Raw genomic sequence first — 19428 nt, forward strand, 5'->3', positions numbered from 1 at the left:
TTTTCTCAACCATTTTATTAATTAATTTTAGTTACAAGTAACAGAACCATTCCCAACCATTTTAAAATAGGAAAACGATTCATAGTTGCAGAGGTGTACAAAATCAGGCAGCAGGCTAGATTTGGTCCGCTGGCCGTATTTTCCTGACCTCAATCTAATTCGATATGTGTATTCTTTCAGTCACTCATGCAGTTATTCATTTATGGAACAAATATTTATTTGCTGAATATTCTTCTAGACACTGAGAAGGCAGTGGTGAGAGAGACAGACATATATTAAGGTAGAATCTTTCTTCTGCATTAGAGCTTGCTGAGTTCAGAGATTTTCTGTTCCATCTCTGTACCATGAATGGTACATTTCCTGGTACCTTTTTAAGAGATTAAATAATGAATGACTGAACAAAGGAATGAGCTGTATAAATCACAGCTGATTATTTCTCCTGTGGCTATATGATTACAATAGCTTATAATTTGAGTATGAGAGAGAAGTGCTATCTAAAGAAGTGAGTGATAAATTTTAAGACTGTTTTGGGAAAATCACTGTTGAATCTAGATATGAAGCTAACATTTATATTTTGCCTGTTTTGTTGATGAGAGTGCTATCAAAGTGGTATACTTTGAGATTTATTGCCATTTGTCTGTGAAGAATCTGGGTAGATGTATAAACTGTTGGGGAGGAGAAGTTTTTAACTAAAGGGAAATATTTTCATTATTTGGATGTGCCTGATAACAGCTTTATATCCAACAAATGGTGTATTATAAGTTTAAAACCTCAGACTGGATTATAGTAACACATTATATTAAGTAATTCATTTACTCATAAAGATTAATTAGTTATTTTAAAGATAACACATTGCATTTGTTGTTTTTCAGTGTTATAGCTTACGACCTTAAAATACTTGTTACCTCACACAGACAGTTTTAATCGTGAAAATATGATACATGCTTCTTTTCTCTTTATAGGCGAGATAAGCTTTGGATTTGCATGGAGTTTTGTGGAGGTGGTTCTTTACAGGATATTTATCACGGTAAGACCAAAGTTGTATTTTTACAGGGATTAGGTTGAATTTCTTAAAATACAGCTATTTACTATATTAAAACATCAACATTATCTTAAGGAAAGCAAGCTATGTTTTATCGTTATATTGTTTGGATATATAAAGGTATTTTAGATGTAGATGGAAGAAAGGAGGAGTCTTTGCTTTATAAGTTGGAAAATTAAATGCATTTGAATTATTTGCAAATTCTGAAGAGGCATATTGTAGTTACTTCAAAAATTTAAACTCAGACCAGTAAAAATGCAAGGGCTTTGCTGGCTAATGCTAAGCTGGTAAAATATCCAGTGTATACATGAGTCGTGGTAATACAAAGATAATTTATTTTGCTCTCATGTATTCAGGAAATATCAATTAAATGTTTATTCTCTTAGATACTGCCAGATTCTGAGAGATTCAAAAATGATTAAAATGATTTTTCACTGGGATTTCAAGGAGTATATAAGAAGATTTGTAAAGTAAAATAAACAGCCTTTTCTTTTTCTTCCTTTTCTGTTTCTGTTAGTGGATTATTGTCACAAACTGCAGAGTAGGCTTTTGATTAATGTAAAATAAAATATCTATTTAATGTCTATTTTCTGAGAAAATATTTTAGACCTTTTTTCTCATTTTTTCATAGAATTTGGGCTCCTATTTTCTAGTGTGGGGCCACTTAAGTAATTTGAGGGGCAAATTACACTAAAGCAGAGATGTAAGACTATTTGGGTCAGAATTTTACTGTTTCTATTTTACTTCATTTCACTTTATCTTCTTGGCATAGGTTTTACTTAACATAAAGATTGACATAATAGTATTTTACTGGGGTTACAGTTGAAATAGGAAAAAGGAAATGATGGATTTTCTGGAATCATTTTAGAAAGCTTAATAAAGAAAATAAGCTATTTACATAGCTATTTACATTGGTCTTTAAAAGATAGGTAAACTGGGTAGAAAAAAGACGATGAAGGGCCGGGTGCAGTGGCTCATGCCCATAATCCCAGCACTTTGGGAGGCTGAGGCGGGCGGATCACCTGAGGTCAGGAGTTCAAGACTGGCCTGGCCAACATGGTGAAACCCCGTCTCTACAAAAATTAGCTGGGCATGATGGCGGGTGCCTGTAATCCCAGCTACTCCAAAGGCTGCGGCGGGAGAATTGCTTGAACCTAGGAGGTGGAGGTTGCAGTGAGCCGAGATTGCACCATTGGACTACAGCCTGGGCAACAGAACGAGACTCTGTCTCAAAATAATAATAATAATAAAAAGACAAAGAAGTGCATTTTCAGAGATGAAGCCTTGGTACAGTAACATGAAGTCGTGACTCATGTGTGATCACTCCTGTCGGTGTGGGCATGGGGTCAAATAGGGAGAGCCTTGAAGACCAGATGAAAGAGTATGAGAAGGTTTCTGCTTTATGAAAAGTTACTTTTTAAGGATACTTTTGATTAAGTATAGTTATTCTTCAATAAATATTTGAGAAACTTTATTATTTGTGGCATTTTGATTTCAAAGGTTCAGTGAAAATGAAGAGGTATCTGGCATTATTTTACATTACAAAACAAACAGTATTTCTAGAAGCTTGTGATTTCTATGTTAGAAATTCAAATGGCTATTACACTTTTTTTTGGTTGGAATTTGGGTGAATTTCTCTATTATTGATTCCCTTACTAATTGGTTTAATTTCCCTTTTCCTGAATTTTTTTTTTTTTTAAACGGAGTCCTGCTCTGTCACCCACGCTGGAGTGCAGTGGCGCAATCTCGGCTCACTGCAACCTCCACCTCCCAGGTTCAAGTGATTCTCCTGCTTCAGCTTCCTGAGTAGCTGGGACTACAGGTGCCTGCCACCACACCGGCTAATTTTTATATTTTTAGTAGAGATGGAGTTTCACCATATTGGCCAGGCTGGTCTCGAACTCCTGACCTTGTGATCCGCTCACCTCAGCCTCCCAAAGTGCTAGGATTACAGGCATGAGCCACCACGCCCGGCCTCCTGAAGTTTTTTCAGCGATATTTTAGTGGTAAACTTCCTCGGTGTTTGACCCTCACTATTAGATGATCGTTTAAGTGGGTATAGATAGGTATTTTCTAGGTTGACAGGTATTTTCTTTCAGCATTTTGAAGAAGGTGGGCCATTGTCTTTTAGCTTCTATATTTATTAGAAGCTTCTGTCAGTCTAATTATTGATCCTTTGCAGGTAATCTGTTCTTCTCTCTAATTGCTTTTAGTCTTTTTCTCTTAATTTCTGGTGCCTAAGAATGGGTTTATTTTTACTTTTTCTGCTTGGGACTTAACAGGCTTACCTCTGTGAATTTTTTTCTTTTATCACATCTAGACAATTATCAATTATTATCTCTTCAGATATTTTCTCCCCCAATCTGCGATCTCTCCTTTAGAATCTTAGTTAGATGTACAGTAGATCTTCATGTCTCTTCAACTCAATTTCCTATTTACCAGTTTTTTATCCTTCAGGAGAGCCTGGGGATACTTATATCTATCTTCCAGTTTGCTGTATTAGAACATCCATTAGATTTTATTTTTGGTTACCATATATTTTCATGTCTAGAAATTATTTGATTCTATTTTACATCTCCCTCCATTAGTTTTTCATTTGTGTCTTATTCTTACAGTTTTCATTCCTTCTTTTACATCTTTAGTTTTTGTTTTTTTTGTTTTTTTTTTTTTGAGACGGAGTCTCACTCTGTAGCTCAGGCTAGAGTGCAGTGGCGTGATCTCAGCTCACTGCAAGTTCTGCCTCCTGGGTTCACGCCGTTCTCCTGCCTCAGCCTCCCAAGTAGCTGGGACTACAGGCGTCCACCACCACACCCGGCTAATTTTTTGTATTTTTTTAGTAGAGACGGGGTTTCATCGTGTTAGCCAGCATAGTCTCAAACTCCTGATCTCGTGATCCGCCCACCTCGGCCTCCCAAAGTGCTGGGATTACAGGCGTGAGCCACTGCTCCTGACCCACATCTTTAGTTTTTAAGGCGTACCTTTTTTTAGTCATTCTCAGATTGTTTAGTGATTTCATCATATATCCATATGATTGGTCTTAGGTGTCTGATTCGGCTTTCTTTATTAAGAAGCAAGACCAATTTAGTTACAGAAATAGGTTGTCATGATTCTTACCATTCCATTTTAACCTAACTGGTAAAAGTAACAAAGTAATATGAATTTGTCAATACTGATTTATTTATACTGGTCAGCAACTGGGTCAGTGGAAAAAAATGGCAGTTTTCAGGTACCCTGGATGTTCTCATATATGAATACTGGGGATTCATATGCTTATGCAAAATCCAAATCCCATCTTTCTCTGTGTTCATTCTTTTGGGGGTACCCATGTTTTCACCAAATAACCTTTTCATGGCAATGTGTAATAATCTTTGGCTAGTCTATAGTGTTGTATACTTGCGTGGTCATATAGGACATGTACCTCCATTTCTTTCTATGTGTCTCTCTCTTCTGCCTCTGTTTTATCACATTGTCATTATATAGAGAGAGTCTTATATCCTGGAATAATTTATTTGATGAAGGGGAAGTTCTTTTAGTAACCCTAATGCTTGCAAGGTTTCCCCTTTAACTTTTATTTACTTTTACTTTGAAGAACTAACAGTAGAACCTTTTATTGTTCCAACATAATAGGATTTTTTTCTATTTTCCATTGAGCTTTTTGTGTTTGTTTATTTAATATTGTTCTTTAACAACTTTCCACAACCCGTTGTATCTTTATGGTTAATTATTTTCTCACTTATTTTATAATTTTGGATTTTGAGATCATCTTTAGTGAGGTTTTTCAGTGGGAATTCTGTGTGGTATTTGAAGGTGTGTCCTTCCAGAATTTTGTTTTTTGTTTTTTGGGTTGTTGTTTTTTTTTTTTTCTGGGATTCTGGTGACCTCATTGTTTCCAATATATATTTGAATGCTCAACCTGAGTAAGGAGGCCTATGTGACAAATTCTAAGAGGAGACATTTTTCCTCCATCCCTATGACAGCCAAAATCCCTAGTTATCTTCTGTGCTTGTCTACACCTTTAATGAGGATGTAGCCCTCTGAGGGTTCTGGTTTTATGTGGGTGTTTGTTTTAGCTCTTCTGCAGAGCTAGGGCCTTGTCTTCTGTACCCATGTAGAGGATAGTGCTAAAGCCCTAGCTTACCAAGATTGACCTTTCCCTAAGAGACCGCTAGAATATTCTTTCACAGTTTTACCTTCTGTTTTTCATTTCAGTTTTTGTTTTTGTCTCCTGGGAAAGTATCTTACTGTTTGTAAAGTTAGCTAGTAATTGAAAAGGTTATTTCTGAAAAATAATTTGTCTTTCACTTCTAAGTATTATTTTCAGGGTTTTCAGATTATCTTATTTATCATATTATAGAAACAGAAATCTCAAGGAAGTTTATCTTACGGAATGTGTGTGGGCTTGGAAGCCACAGAAATAAGTTATATGGTTTATCCATAGACATTTAAACCCATCCCTGTCCTTAAAATAATCTAATCGGAATAGACTTCTCTCTTTCATAATTGTAAAATACCACAAGTACTCCAAACTAAACATGTTTACAAATCTGTTAAGTTTGTGTAAATGTGAGTTTACTATCTAGCCAAGGTTTTTATCTTTGGAATTTAATTCAATTTCTAGAATAGTCTCTCCCACTTTTTATTCTAAAGTGATTTAATAGTGAAAAAGAAAACTATTTTAGTGTACAGATGTTCTGTTTGTGCCGCTATAACAAAATGCCTGAGACTGAGTAATTTATAAACAACAGAAATTTATTTCTCAGTTCTGGAGGCTGGGAAGTGCAAGATCAAGGTGCCAACAGGTTTGGTGTCTGGCAAAGACCCGTTTCTCATAGAGTGCACAAACACTGTGTCCTCACATGGCAGAAGAGATGGAAGGGCAAAAAAGAGTGGACACTGCTTGAAGTCTCTTTTATTAAGAGTCTTAATCTCATTCACAAGGGAGGAGCACTCATGACCTAATCTCCTCCTCAATGTCCTGCCTCTTTGAGATTAAGTTTCAACATGAGTTCTGGAGGGACTTAGCAGATGCACACACTGGAAATATTATTTATAAGATTAAGACCTATATATTGATGTAAAGATGTTCATCGTAAGTGAAAAGAGTAGGTTTCAGAATTGTATGTTGTAATATGATTCCACCTATGTGTTTCTGAGATACATGTAGTTTATAAAATGTCCATTTAAAATAGTCTGGTAGATTATAGACCAAACTGTTGGTATTGCTTACTGTTGAGTAACATTTTGGATAAAGAAGAGACCTTTAATTTCCAAACTTTTCTATTGATTGGAACTTTAGAGTGAGCATATATTAATTTTATAGCTATCTGGCTAATATTTTTATAAAAAGTATTGATTTAAAACTAGTCATAATACATGTTCTACATCAATTAAAAAGCTTTAATAAAAACTAGCTAAACCTGTTGGACATCGTTTCTTTTGATGTTTAAGAGATGATATTGATGAATGATATATAAAAATGAGAATATAATTAATTTCAGTGACTACTTTAGACATTCATTCATTCCATAAATATTTATCAGGCTGCTTTTCTGTGCCAGGCACTGTTCTGCACACTGGAGATACAACGATGAGCAAATCAGATTTTTAAAAAGCAAAAAATTGGCTGGGCACAGTGGCTCACACCTGTAATTCCAGCACTTCAGGAGGCTGAGGCGGGAAGATTGCTTGAGCCCAGAAATTCAAGACCAGCCTGGGCAAGATAATGAGACCCCACCTCTGCAAAAAATAAAAAATAAACTAGCCAGATGTGGTGGCGTGCACCTATGCCCCCAGACACTCAAGAGGCTAAGGTGGGAGGATCACTTGAGCCCAGGAGGTTGAGGCTGCAGTGAGCTGTGATTGCACTACTACACTCCAGCCTGGGCAACATAATGAGACCCTGTCTCAAAAAAAAAAAAAAAAAAAAAAAACTGGAGCCAGGCACCGTAGCACAGTAATTCATGCCTGTAGTCCTAGCTTACATTTCAGTAGAATTGTTTAGGTATATTAAGTCTGTTGCTTAAACTTGCAAAACTTTATTACATATTGAAAAACATGCATTGACTAATTTTATGAGTATTAATTTTCTTCTTTTACAGTAACTGGACCTCTGTCAGAACTGCAAATTGCATATGTTAGCAGAGAAACACTGCAGGTAAATCAAGTGCTAATTCAGAAATAACATTTTTCATTAAACTAAGTCTTTACTTATTGTGCATTACCTGTTCAGCAAAGTAAGAACTAAATATTTTAGTTTGGTAAACTCTTAAAATGAGTTTTAATACATTTGAAAATTGTGTAATGAACTCAAATTATGTTTACAAATAAACACCTTAAAGCATAAATGTGATGATATAACCTAAAGTTTAAGCACTATGCATCTGTTATTGTATATTTTCCTCTTAATACCAAAGAAAGGCTTGAAAATTAAGCACTATCATGGGAATTCAAACACTGATACTAATTAGGTATATACTTTTTAAAAGTTATTTCAAACTATTTGTAGAATTTACTGAAAATTTTCTTAGAAAAATTAGTCATTTTCTTGATCTTTTTTAAGAGATCTCATTAAAATATGTTAATGATTACTACTAGATCTCCTGTAAAGATTAAATAAAATACACAGAATAATACCCATTTGATCACATAAAATCCGAAAGAGTGCTCTTTGATAAAATCTTGTTTATTTTTCTGTTTGTTTTGAAACTCCAGGGATTATACTATCTTCACAGTAAAGGAAAAATGCACAGAGATATAAAGGTATACATTATATTTTTAACAAAATAACCCTCTCTTCGTTTTTAAATACTCTGATCAAATTGTTTTGAGCAAAATTGTTTTATTTGATAAATGTATCTGAAATGTTACCATAATAAAAATGAGGGATACTTTTAAAATTTAATTTTTTATAGCAGCTTTATTGAGGTACAATTCACATACCATAAAATTCACCCTTTTAAAGTATATCATTCAGTAGATTAATGTTTTAATAACTCATTTTAGCTTCTTTATAGTTATTTATTAGTAAAATGCAGAGTAAGCTTATAGCTTTCCTCAATTGTAGTTTTTAGTAAGTTTTATGCTTTGACTATTTCAGTGAGCTTTCACAGTCTTAAGTCTAAGTCTTACTAATGCAAGTCTTAGTAATGCAATAAAGGCTGGTCTCAATGTCCTGACCTCAGGTGATCATCCCACCTCGGCCTCCTAAAAGTGCCAGGATTACAGACGTGAGCCACTGTGTCCTGCCTTCTCATAGTCTTTTATTTATTTAGCTGGCAGAGGAGAGCAGGTGCTCTGGATGTGCTGGAGTTAGCTCAGTGGTACAGCAGGTGCTATGGTAGGAATCCTTAGCATATTTCTAAAGATACTGCCATCTCCCCAGTTTAGATTTTTTTTCTTTCACTTACTTTTCTTGTCCCTTCTTTGTTCATCCTTCCTCGTATTTCTCTCTTCCCCTTTTGTTGTCTAACATTTTCTCTAACATAAAGATTTTTAACCTTTTTTGAGGATAGAGGTTGGGGCAAATCTTTTTTTTTTTTTTTTTTTTTTTTAAGACAGAGTCTTGCTGTCGCCCAGGCTGGAGTGCAGTGGCGTGATCTCAGCTCACTGCAGGCTCCGCCCCCCAGGGTTCACCCCATTCTCCTGCCTCAGCCTCCTGAGTAGCTGGGACTACAGGCGCCCGCCACCTCGCCCGGCTAATTTTTTGTATTTTTAGTAGAGACGGGGTTTCACTGTGTTAGCCAGGATGGTCTCGATCTCCTGACCTCATGATCTGCCCGCCTCGGCCTCCCAAAGTGCTGGGATTACAGGCGTGAGCCACTGCTCCCGGCTGAGGTTGGGGCAAATCTTACTGCTCTCTGGGTCTCTGATGATAAACCATGAACTGTCTACTGAGAAAATGCCATTATGCGCATGTCTTCAAATTTTCCATGAAATTTCAATGGACTCGCAGATAACCTGCTGAGATCCCTTGTTTGAAGGTATTTTTTTGTGATCCACTTAAAAGACATAAAGAGCTTTTGGAGTTCAAAGGTAGAAGAGCTCACAGGAAGATGAGCAGCTCAAGAAAAGTTCTGTGTCATTGGCATGTAGATGATCTGGGAGGATTGATAGATTTTTGTCAGAAATGGAAGTTGGAGTACATTTCAAGCAGAGAAAACAATGTGAGCAGATACAGAAGTTAGAAAGTGTGAGGCCATTTTAGAGAACATAAAAACTGTACCATATTATTGAAGAGAAGAGAATGTATGAGACTAATTAGAGATGGGACTGTTTAGGTGGTTTGATGTTCCATTATGCAAGGACTTGTGTGCTAGACTTCAGAGTCTGGGCCTAATTGGGTTGATTTGATTTGGGCCATCACCACCATTTCTACTCCTGTCTAAGCCACCATAATATTATATCATGTGGTCTTCTGTAATAGCCTGAGTGGTCTCAATGCTCCCATTCTTAGTGGTTTTGTAGTCACTTTTCTGCTTGGCAACCAAAGGGACCTTTTCAACCAGATCTTGTCACTCTCCTGCTTATAAACCACCATTGGTTTCCCATCATACTCAGTGTAAAGTCCGGATGCCTTTACCATGACCTACAAGGTTACACATGGTCTGACCCATGCATTTCCCTGTGACCTCATCTTACACTCCACTTTTCTCTGTTTTACTCATTCTTTTCCAGCCACACTAAACTTGCCGATCTTAGAATATGTTGAGCTCATTGTAGCCCCAGGTCTTCAAATTTCCTCCTCCTTTCCTGATTTTGGTGTGGCTCTGTACCCTTACTTCACCCAGATGTCTGCTCATATATTACTGCCTTTGGAGAGGCCCTCCCTGCCGTGTCTTCAGAGTAATTATCTCTGCCTGACTTTGAATCATTTGTTGATTCATTCATTCATAGATGATAAATATATTTATTTTAGGTTTTTTTCTCCTACTTGGATGTAAGCTCCATGGGAATTGGAACTTATTCATTACTGTAACCCCAGAGCTTAAAATAGCACCTGACTACTAGTAGCCTCTCAGGGAGGGAAAGGAGGGAGGAGAGGAAGGCCATGATGTACAGGTGACGTGATATAAGCTATAACTTAGGATAAGTTAGTCTGAGCTGGAGAAAGGCCAAACTGAAGCCTCTGACAGAAGTCTTAGATAGCTAGTGACTAGATCAAGTTAAAATCCCTGCTCCTAGTCTCTTTCCTTTTTCTCCTTCTGCCACTATTCCATAGAGCTACAGTAGTGTCAGTGGGTGGGTGCAGCTCAGCTTCACTGGTGACATTTGGAGTTTGGGAGCCTTTTTTTTCTCCCCAACCCCCTGTCTCCTGTGCCAGTCTTTTATTATTTATTCCTCATGTTGATTGAGAGTAGGAGGGTTCCCAGTATTTTTTCCACCAAACCCATACTTACATGATTGATGGCACCTTGGACCAAAGAGCCCACAATACCTTTGGGATATAGTATTGCTACCTCTTCCAAAACCTTTGAGCTTATTGAAAATGAAGTCATCATTATCTTCTTTGAGCTTAGGTCAAGAAGCAAAAGTGGCTAAAATGCAACCAGATCATTCAGAGGGGTGACATTTTAATTGTGTGGGCCTGTGGCTAGTTGTTTATGTACTGCATGGGCCTAAGCACTTGGCAAGGCACATTAGGATAGACAACCTCATGTACTAAGCAGCAAGGTACAGTCTCACATACCAACCCTGGTTCAATTGATGGTAAGTTCCTAGAAAGGGAGGTTCTTTTAAAACACACACACACACACACACACACACACACACACACACACACACACACAAAACAGGAAACAATAATCAAGTTTAAAGTGTAATGTAAGCAGTTGAAAATGCATTGTACGGGTACATTTTAGTGTGGTGATAGTGTTTGATCAATGAGGAAATAACGTTTTGATGAAAACTAATATATCACTTTTATATTGACATTCATACTATGTTAGTAGCAGCTTTTTTGCAAGGCAGAACATTTTATAAGGATAGTCAAATTGCCTAAAAAGTGGACAGTAGATTTACCTGTGACTCGAATGATATGACATTTTAATTAAGCACACTTTAAATATTTCTAGGTCTAAGGCTGTGATTATTTTAAATATGTGTATTATGTACGTGCTGTCTGATAAAATATCTGTTTCCTACTTTAACTAAAATATTGTTACTTTGAAGGGAGCTAACATTCTATTAACGGATAATGGTCATGTGAAATTGGGTAAGTAAATTGGAATTTTGTCACATGCACAAATCTATTCTAAAATATAGTAAAGTTTTTGTTTTCCTTTGTAGTACCAGGTTTTCCCTCTCCTAAGATGGCATCTATGTATTTTTAGATGGAAATCTTGTTGCCATGCCGTCGCCTCTCTGCATCCACTTCTCTTAAACAGGGATAAAGTCTGTCCTTCACATAAGACATATCTTTTGTAAAGATACTGTGGAAGAATATCCTTTCTGAATTATTTCACCTCTAAACCCAGGAATGTGACTTCTGTAATAGTAAGAAATCTGTACAGAATTGCCTTGTAACGAAAAAATAAGACAAATATCAAAAAATCAGTAACTCCAAAAACACTTTATTCTTTACGTAAAGCTTTTCAAATAAAATACAGCATTACTTATTTAAGAATGTAATTTAGATGCTGAATGTTACTTTATTTCAAACAGTAACATATTTCATTTTCTAACTGTAGGTTGTTAAATTTTCAATTAAAATAGAGTTCAAAACCTAAATAATGACTTAATTTGCAAGTTTAAGAACAAGTGTTCATTATAGTTTTATGAACAAAGTCATATTTGTTAGTATTAAATGAAATAGTTAATAACAAATACAAAACAGTTATTTTAAACTATATCTATTAGATAAACCCAAATTAAAAATAAGTATTTTATAAAAATATAACTATAACTATTTTGAACTATAACCTGTGAGATTAATCAGATTTAAGAATATGTATCTAGAAATTAACATATAATAAAAATTTCCTACGTGACTTCTAAATATGGGAAAAGCAGAAAAGATATGTCCCGTTCTTTTTAGTTATCTATTGATTGCTTAGTGAACAGTTTTTATCAGCAGTTTAATATTTTGTGCCAGTGTTATGTGCCTTGCTCGAAGACATACTATTTATAATATATCTTACTTGAGAAGGATTTAGAAGTCATCATTAGTAAACTAGAAAATATTAGATCTCCAAATACTTAAAGAATAGTAACAAATCATACATAAAAATAATTTCCTGATACTGACTGATACTGGTACTAAATGTATTGTTAAGTTTGGGGATATTCTGATTGGATATCTTTTCAAGCTACAAGTAGACTTACTGGTTTATCTGATGTCAATCATGGGTATGGAGAAAGTGAATGGAATATAATGTCTCTTATTAAAGATCCCTTCCAGTGATATTCCTTGGATTTCTGGTCCTGAGAATTAGAAATTACAATATTAATAAGTTTGGCAATTTGCATTCTCTCAGCTATCACGTTCTCTTCAAAATTATTTGATCTTGACCTTTGTTATTTGATTTATGTGGGGATATATGGGAATCTATTTGGCTGTGATATGTATTCACTACTTCGTGATATTTTAATGCTAGTCCATTAAAGTTAAAATTTGTAATGTGATGTTTCAGAATATCCCGTATTGCTGTGAAATTAACTTAATAAAAATAACTTTTAGAAGTTTCTTTTTATGTTGCCTTAAACAATTTTATTTTCTCTCAGTTTCCTAAATGTTTCTCATTTTTTTTAATAGCTGATTTTGGAGTATCTGCACAGATAACAGCTACAATTGCCAAACGGAAGTCTTTCATTGGCACACCATATTGGTAATTGTATTTTAATTGATATTTAATACTTTGTTCTATCATTATTGGATATAGCATTTCTAAAAAATAGACTGGTCAGAATTTTTCAGACTAAGATTAAGAAAAAAGTCATCAACAGGCAAAGTAATTTAGGCATGTACACTTATGCGTGGATTACATGGCCAGAAAATATTCTACCATGTTATTTTTCACTAAGCAGAAAAGGCGTTAATGATTGATATGGCTTTCAGAAACCTTAATATTTGTTCTAGCCTTGCTGGAAAATCCTGACTCTTTTTCCTGTACATTTCTCATGTATTTTCACAGGTGTTTTTATATCTTTCTTCACCCCAATTTCCAGTCCATATTGTGATTAATCTTTCAACATTACATTACTCAAGTACCTCTTTGCTAAAAGCTTTTTGGCATGTCTTTGTTGCCTATAGGATCAAATGCAGATTTCTTGACAGTTGAGTCTTCTGTGATCTGGCCTCTGTCTGCTTCATTAGCCTTAGCTCCTACCAGTCTTCTCCATGGACCTTCCTCTCTAGACACTGATCATAGTATAAAAACTATCCTACTCGCATATTTATTTACAGAATAGTTTTTGGCCACTTACTATGTGCTAGATGTGATATTAAGCAGTATGATTATAATGGTGGATTGGTATAGAGCTTTTTTTGTTCATACCATTACTTTGAAGTAACAGCACCCTGGAATTTCTACCTTGCTTTCAGCTTATGTGCAACCACTCCCCTGATGCCCTCTTCATCTGACTCATCAGCAGTCATATAGCACTAATTGCTACTGTTGATTTTTTTGTATTTAGAATATGATGTATATACCATTTTCATGTCAACTTATCTTTTCATCAATATATATTTTAAAAGTCAAATAGTGCTAAAAAGGCATATGAGAAAAACTCTTAGTTGTAACTTCTGCCATCTCTAGCATTATTCATTTACAGATACTGTGTTATGATAGTTGAAGATCCTAGCTCTCTTCATTCATCTTCCAATCATCTGATCTTGCCAGTGTACTTTACTGAGTCAATTAACAGTACTTTCCTGAAAAAAGCTTTTCCTAATTTTAATAATTTCATTTTTAATTTACTTAGTTTCTTGTTTCTGTTTTTAAATCCCTGATTAACACTTTCCATACCTTCCCACATCTTGCAGTTTTGTAAGATGCCTCTGTATAATTTTCTATACCATAAAGTCTTTCACATTGTCTGTCAGTGCTGATTTTTGTCTGGTTGGTGTTGCTTTGTTTTTGTTTTTGTTTTCCTAGAATAATCCTTCCTGGAGTCATTTTCCCTCCTGTTCCAGTCGGGACTGTTGAATTCTCTAGCTCTTTTGCCTAGCTCTGCTCCGGCAGTCTTTCATCTTCAGCTTAGCATTTCTTTCTTGGATTCTAGGTCTTCTTCTTTCATGATGTACTCCTTCCTTTTTGTGTGTGTGAAACACATTTTAATAACTTTCTGAGAAACTGTGCGTGGGAGTAACATTTTTGAGATTTTGCATGTATATCCTTGTACATGATTGATAATTTTGGTGGGTAATTCTAGGATAGAGTTTTTGAAGTATTGCACTAGTGTCTTCTGTGGTGCCCATGGTGCGATACCATTATCTATGATCTATTGAATGTAACTCCTCCCCCCAGAATTGTTCCTGGTGTTTTGATATTCCGTAATTATATACCTCAAAAAATTTTTTTTATTGTTTTTACTTTTGTTCATTGTACTTGGCATTTGTGCTTTATAATCCAAAGACTCATGTCTTTTCAGTTTTGGGAAGTACTCTTGTATTACTTTTTTGATAATTTCTTTGCTATACTTTTTCCTGCTCTCTATGGAACTCATTGGTTGTATCTTGGACCACTTAAATTAATCCATTAATTTTCTTACATTTTTTCTAAGAACAAAAAAAAATCTTTTTTGTTCTACTTATAAGAGTTCCTCAACTCTTTACATTCATATTTTCATGATGGAGGCTTCCCTCAAATGTCCACTAATCTTTATATTTTGGTTCACTGAAGAACATGGCACTAAAAACTGGTTCATAACTCTTTTTGTATGGGAAGTCGGGTGTAAACCTGGTTGTTAGTGTTCTAGAACTGGTCAAGTGAAGGAAGCAGAGGTGTTCATTGTTCTATGTATGTACTTCTACTTAATCATGTCCTCTCCCTTTAACCTCTTCACTCCTTGGTTCCTGGTGTCTCTTGAGTCTGCAGTCTCTCTTCTTCGTCTTGGTCCTTATCCAGTGGGAATGGGGAGGGAATAGTTGCTGGGGCTTAATGGATAAGAGTAGGAATGCCAGGGACTGACTGTTGACACTTTCTAATACTCCTGTTTCCAGCCCAACCTCAACCCTACTATTGCGACTTTTTAAACCTAACTTGTCAACATTTCCAGGATATTTGAGGCTCATTGGCTGCTAGTTGTTGTTCTTTTCCTTGGCACCTGCTTAGGTTTGCCCTGCCTCCTGTTTGCTACATCATTTACTATTCTGTTTTTAGTCTGTGTGTTACGGTTTTAGGTAAAATATGTCTGCTGGACTTTTCAAAGATGGTACGTGTATATATTTCTCTTTGTTCTTCTCTTTATTGTTTTGAGTTGAGCGGAGTGAGGGCTTGAATTGCTGTCATTTTTAAGTACACTGTCTTCTCAGTTTTATTGTAAACATCTCTCATTAAATCTTCAGGATCTGACTTGATTCTGTACAATATTCATTCACTGAATGTTAATGATGACTTTTCCAACTCCAGTTTCACAGGTTAAAAATTTATGTCATTACTCTTGCAATAATGTGAGAAATATCTTGGGAACATGTGAAATTGTGAATTAGGTAAAGTTAATTTTGGGAACACTCTCCCTGTATCTGTCTTTCTGGTATTGTATCTTTCCTACCTAAAATCCAAAAATTTAGAACCTCTCTCTTCCCAAGTGATTAGGTCGGCGGTTATTCCGTTGTTCGAAAAAGTCTGCTTAAAATGACAGTTCTCAAAATTAAACACATATATACCTTGAACATTTTATTTCAATTTAAGACGTATATGTATATTTATTCAACAATCTTTTGATATGGAATCAAGGCCTTTTCTTAGAGTAGATTACTTACTAGAGTTCCATTTTAGTAATGCAAACCACACACACCCCAATGCATCAATTACATTTCTTAGTCAGGTTTATTGAGGTATAAATTTACCCTTATTAGGTGTACGGTTGTGCAAATTCATACAGTTGTATGAATGTTGAGAAACTTGTATGCTGTAGTGGTAAGAAACCATCAGAACACATTGACACTATCCAAAAAATCTTTTATTTTGCCCCTCTTTAGTAAATGCTCTCCTTCCATCTGCAGCATCTGGTAACCCCTGATCTGATTTCTGTCTCTGTATTTGTGCCTTTTCCTTGAGTGGCATACAAATGGAATCATATAATCTGTAGCCTTCCCAGTTTTCTGCCATTGTCATGTTGTTATCTAACGTACCAGGTTTTTTGGCTCATCTTTAGAAATTTGCCTTTCTAAAAGCAAAGTCTTTCTAAAGCGTTCGCTAATTTTTGTTTGTTTGTTTTTGTTTTTGTTTTTGTTTTTTTGAGATGGGGTCTCACTCTGTCACCTAGGCTGGAGTGCAGTGGTGTGATCTCAGCTCACTGCAACCTCTACCTCCCAGGCTCAAGTGATCGTCCCACGTCAGCCTCCCAAGTAACTAGAACCACAGGCATGCGCCACCATGCCCAGCTAATTTTTGCATTTTTGGTAGAGACAGGGTTTTGCCATGTTGGCCTAGGCTGGTCTCAAACTCCTGAGCTCAAACCACCCTCCTACCTCGGCCCCCCAGAGTGCTAGGATTACAGGCGTGAGCCACTGCTCCCAGCCAGCATTCACTAACTTTTAAACCTTCATTATAACTATGTGTTTACAATAGCAAATGTAACTGGAATAAACAGTTTCAGAGATGAACCCAGTTGACTGTGATAAGCACACAACTTAGCTGGCTGGAGTAGACATGTATTAAGTGGAATATTTCCCTTGTATTTTCATAGAGGAAGGGAGAGCATCAGCTAATGTGGTGAACTAGTAAGGGGAGGCAAGTTAGGAGCATATCACTTGTATGCATTTCCCACTCTTTGGACTTATAGTAATTTAAATTTTCTTATAGTAATTTAAATTTTCATAAGATCTGTTTCAGATTTAAAAGATTTTAAGACCAGGGGTTTTGAAAGTTAAGAGGGTTTTTTGTTTTTAACTTTACTGACTTACTTGACCTTCCTGAAATCATACCAGGAAGATAAATGTATATTTGTAAGATTATCTAGACTGCTCTTTAGTATGGAAGAGTTGAGATGTTTATTTCAATTAGTTGCTTTTAAAAATATTGTTTAGGATTTGAAAATTTTTATATTTGATAATAATTTAAATCAGTCAAATTCAAATTTATGGAAGTATAATTAGAATAAGACTGTAGCAAAGAGAAACAAAAAAATTACTGAATTTGGGTAACTTTCCTCTGAATAAATATATTTTTTAAAAGTAGACATTCATTTTTATAACTTTTCCATTATTATAATAGAACTGGAAAAAATGCCAAATAAGTTTTTAGTAAATATGAATTAAATACTAAATATGAAGATTATTGGTGCCCGAAGGAATAGTTTTGGTGAAGTAAAAACAGAGATTGCCAGGTTGCAGTTTTTTGATAAAAGGAAGTAGAGCTATAGATTGTTTATTACAAATATTATTTATTGAATTTTGCATGTACAGAGAGATTGGGAGCATGAATGATTTTGGACGTGTTGCTCTGTTAGAATTGTATATTTTTATAAACCTTTTTAGTAACTAGTATAAGGAAGTAACAATGGAATCACCAATAGGAGACTGAAGTGGAGGGTCTTTTTTAAAATGTATAAGCAAAAGTTTAATTGACTCACAGTATTGCATGGCTGGGGAGGCTTCAGAAAACTTACAATCATGGAGTAAGACAAAAAAGCAGGCACCTTCTTCACAAGGTGGCAGGAGAGAGCACTCAGGGGAAACTGCCAATTTTAAAACCATCAGACCTTGTGAGAACCCTCTCACTATCATGAGAAAAGCATAGGGGAAACTGACCCAATGATCCAATCACCTCCTACTAGGCCCCTCCCTCAACACATGGGGATTACAGTTCGAGATGAGATTTGGGTGAGGACACAGAGCCAAACCATATCATTCTGCCCTTGCCTACCCCACAAATTGCAGGTCCTTTTTACATTTCAAAACCAGTCATGCCTTCCCAGCATTCCCCCTGCAAAGTCTTAACTCATTCCAGCATTAACCCAGAAGTCCAAGTTCAAAGTCTCATCTGAGGCAAGGCAAGTCCCTTCCACCTATGAGCCTGTATAATCAAAAGCAAGTTACTAGTGAGGGTCTTATGAGATGTCAAGATCTTGGAAAAGGTGGACTTTTTAAGTACTACATATTTATTTTTCAAAAAACAAGGCCTAAAGAGGCCTTAATTTAGATAGTGATAATTCCTTGTGCCTCTGGGTGGGAGTATAAAGGAAAACATATAACAGAAGGTTTTTATTTTCTGGAATATTTATTTCAGGATGGCTCCAGAAGTTGCAGCTGTTGAGAGGAAGGGGGGTTACAATCAACTCTGTGATCTCTGGGCAGTAGGAATCACTGCCATAGAACTTGCAGAGCTTCAGCCTCCTATGTTTGACTTACACCCAATGAGGTCAGTGCACCATCATTGAAGAATCCTATGCTTAAGGTTTTTATCCTCTTGGTATGCTGTCATGAACAAGTAATTTTCTTAGTCTTGTTTTACCTTATTTGGGGAACAAATAGTAATAGAATTTGTGTAATAAATTAAAATGTGAAATATTAAAATACTGTGTAATGATTTGTTGATTTTTCAGAGCATTATTTCTAATGACAAAAAGCAATTTTCAGCCTCCTAAACTAAAGGATAAAATGAAGTGGTAAGTATTTTTATGTTATTTACTTTTATGGTAAGATGAGCAAAAAATGAATTGGAATGTAAAAGTCTAATTTTCTAAATTTCTTAGGTCAAATAGTTTTCATCACTTTGTGAAAATGGCACTTACCAAAAATCCGAAAAAAAGACCTACTGCTGAAAAATTATTACAGGTATTATTTTTGCCCCGAAATATATATATATTTTTCAAAAGATAAAATGTCATTCAATCAGATTTGTAGTAAGTGTTCTGCATTGTATTTAATTTTTATAGCATCCTTTTGTAACACAACATTTGACACGGTCTTTGGCAATCGAGCTGTTGGATAAAGTAAATAATCCAGATCATTCCACTTACCATGATTTCGATGATGATGATCCTGAGGTAGGAATTGCTTTTACCAACTGGCATATATAACATGTATATGTGTATGTATATATGTGTGTCTGTATGTACGTCTCAAAATCCATTTTTTTAATTTTGGGGCCTAGTTTAAATAAAAAAGCTCTTGAGGGAACAATTAATTCTTTGTCTTTGCCTTTCATGGAAAGTCAAATCTAGGTTTTTCTTGCTGACTACTTATAGGTGACTATAGTGTGAAAATGGCAAAGGCAAATAAT

At 35.5% G+C, this 19428-nt stretch overlaps 1 protein-coding gene across 2 annotated transcripts in view; it reads left to right on the top strand.

The window, feature by feature from the left end:
• The window catches only part of MAP4K3 (mitogen-activated protein kinase kinase kinase kinase 3), a 188317-nt gene that overhangs the window by 93504 nt on the left and 75385 nt on the right, over positions 1–19428 (top strand). For both annotated transcript variants that reach the window (XM_003262766.3, XM_003262767.3), the window contains exons 4-12: positions 963–1027; positions 7141–7196; positions 7754–7801; positions 11210–11252; positions 12792–12864; positions 18433–18564; positions 18749–18811; positions 18899–18980; positions 19082–19192. In XM_003262766.3, coding sequence (XP_003262814.1) covers positions 963–1027; positions 7141–7196; positions 7754–7801; positions 11210–11252; positions 12792–12864; positions 18433–18564; positions 18749–18811; positions 18899–18980; positions 19082–19192 — 673 coding nt within the window. The remainder of the gene's footprint in view (positions 1–962; positions 1028–7140; positions 7197–7753; positions 7802–11209; positions 11253–12791; positions 12865–18432; positions 18565–18748; positions 18812–18898; positions 18981–19081; positions 19193–19428) is intronic.

The sequence above is a fragment of the Nomascus leucogenys genome, chromosome 19, assembly GCF_006542625.1.
Source record: "Nomascus leucogenys isolate Asia chromosome 19, Asia_NLE_v1, whole genome shotgun sequence".
Lineage (NCBI taxonomy): Eukaryota > Metazoa > Chordata > Mammalia > Primates > Hylobatidae > Nomascus > Nomascus leucogenys.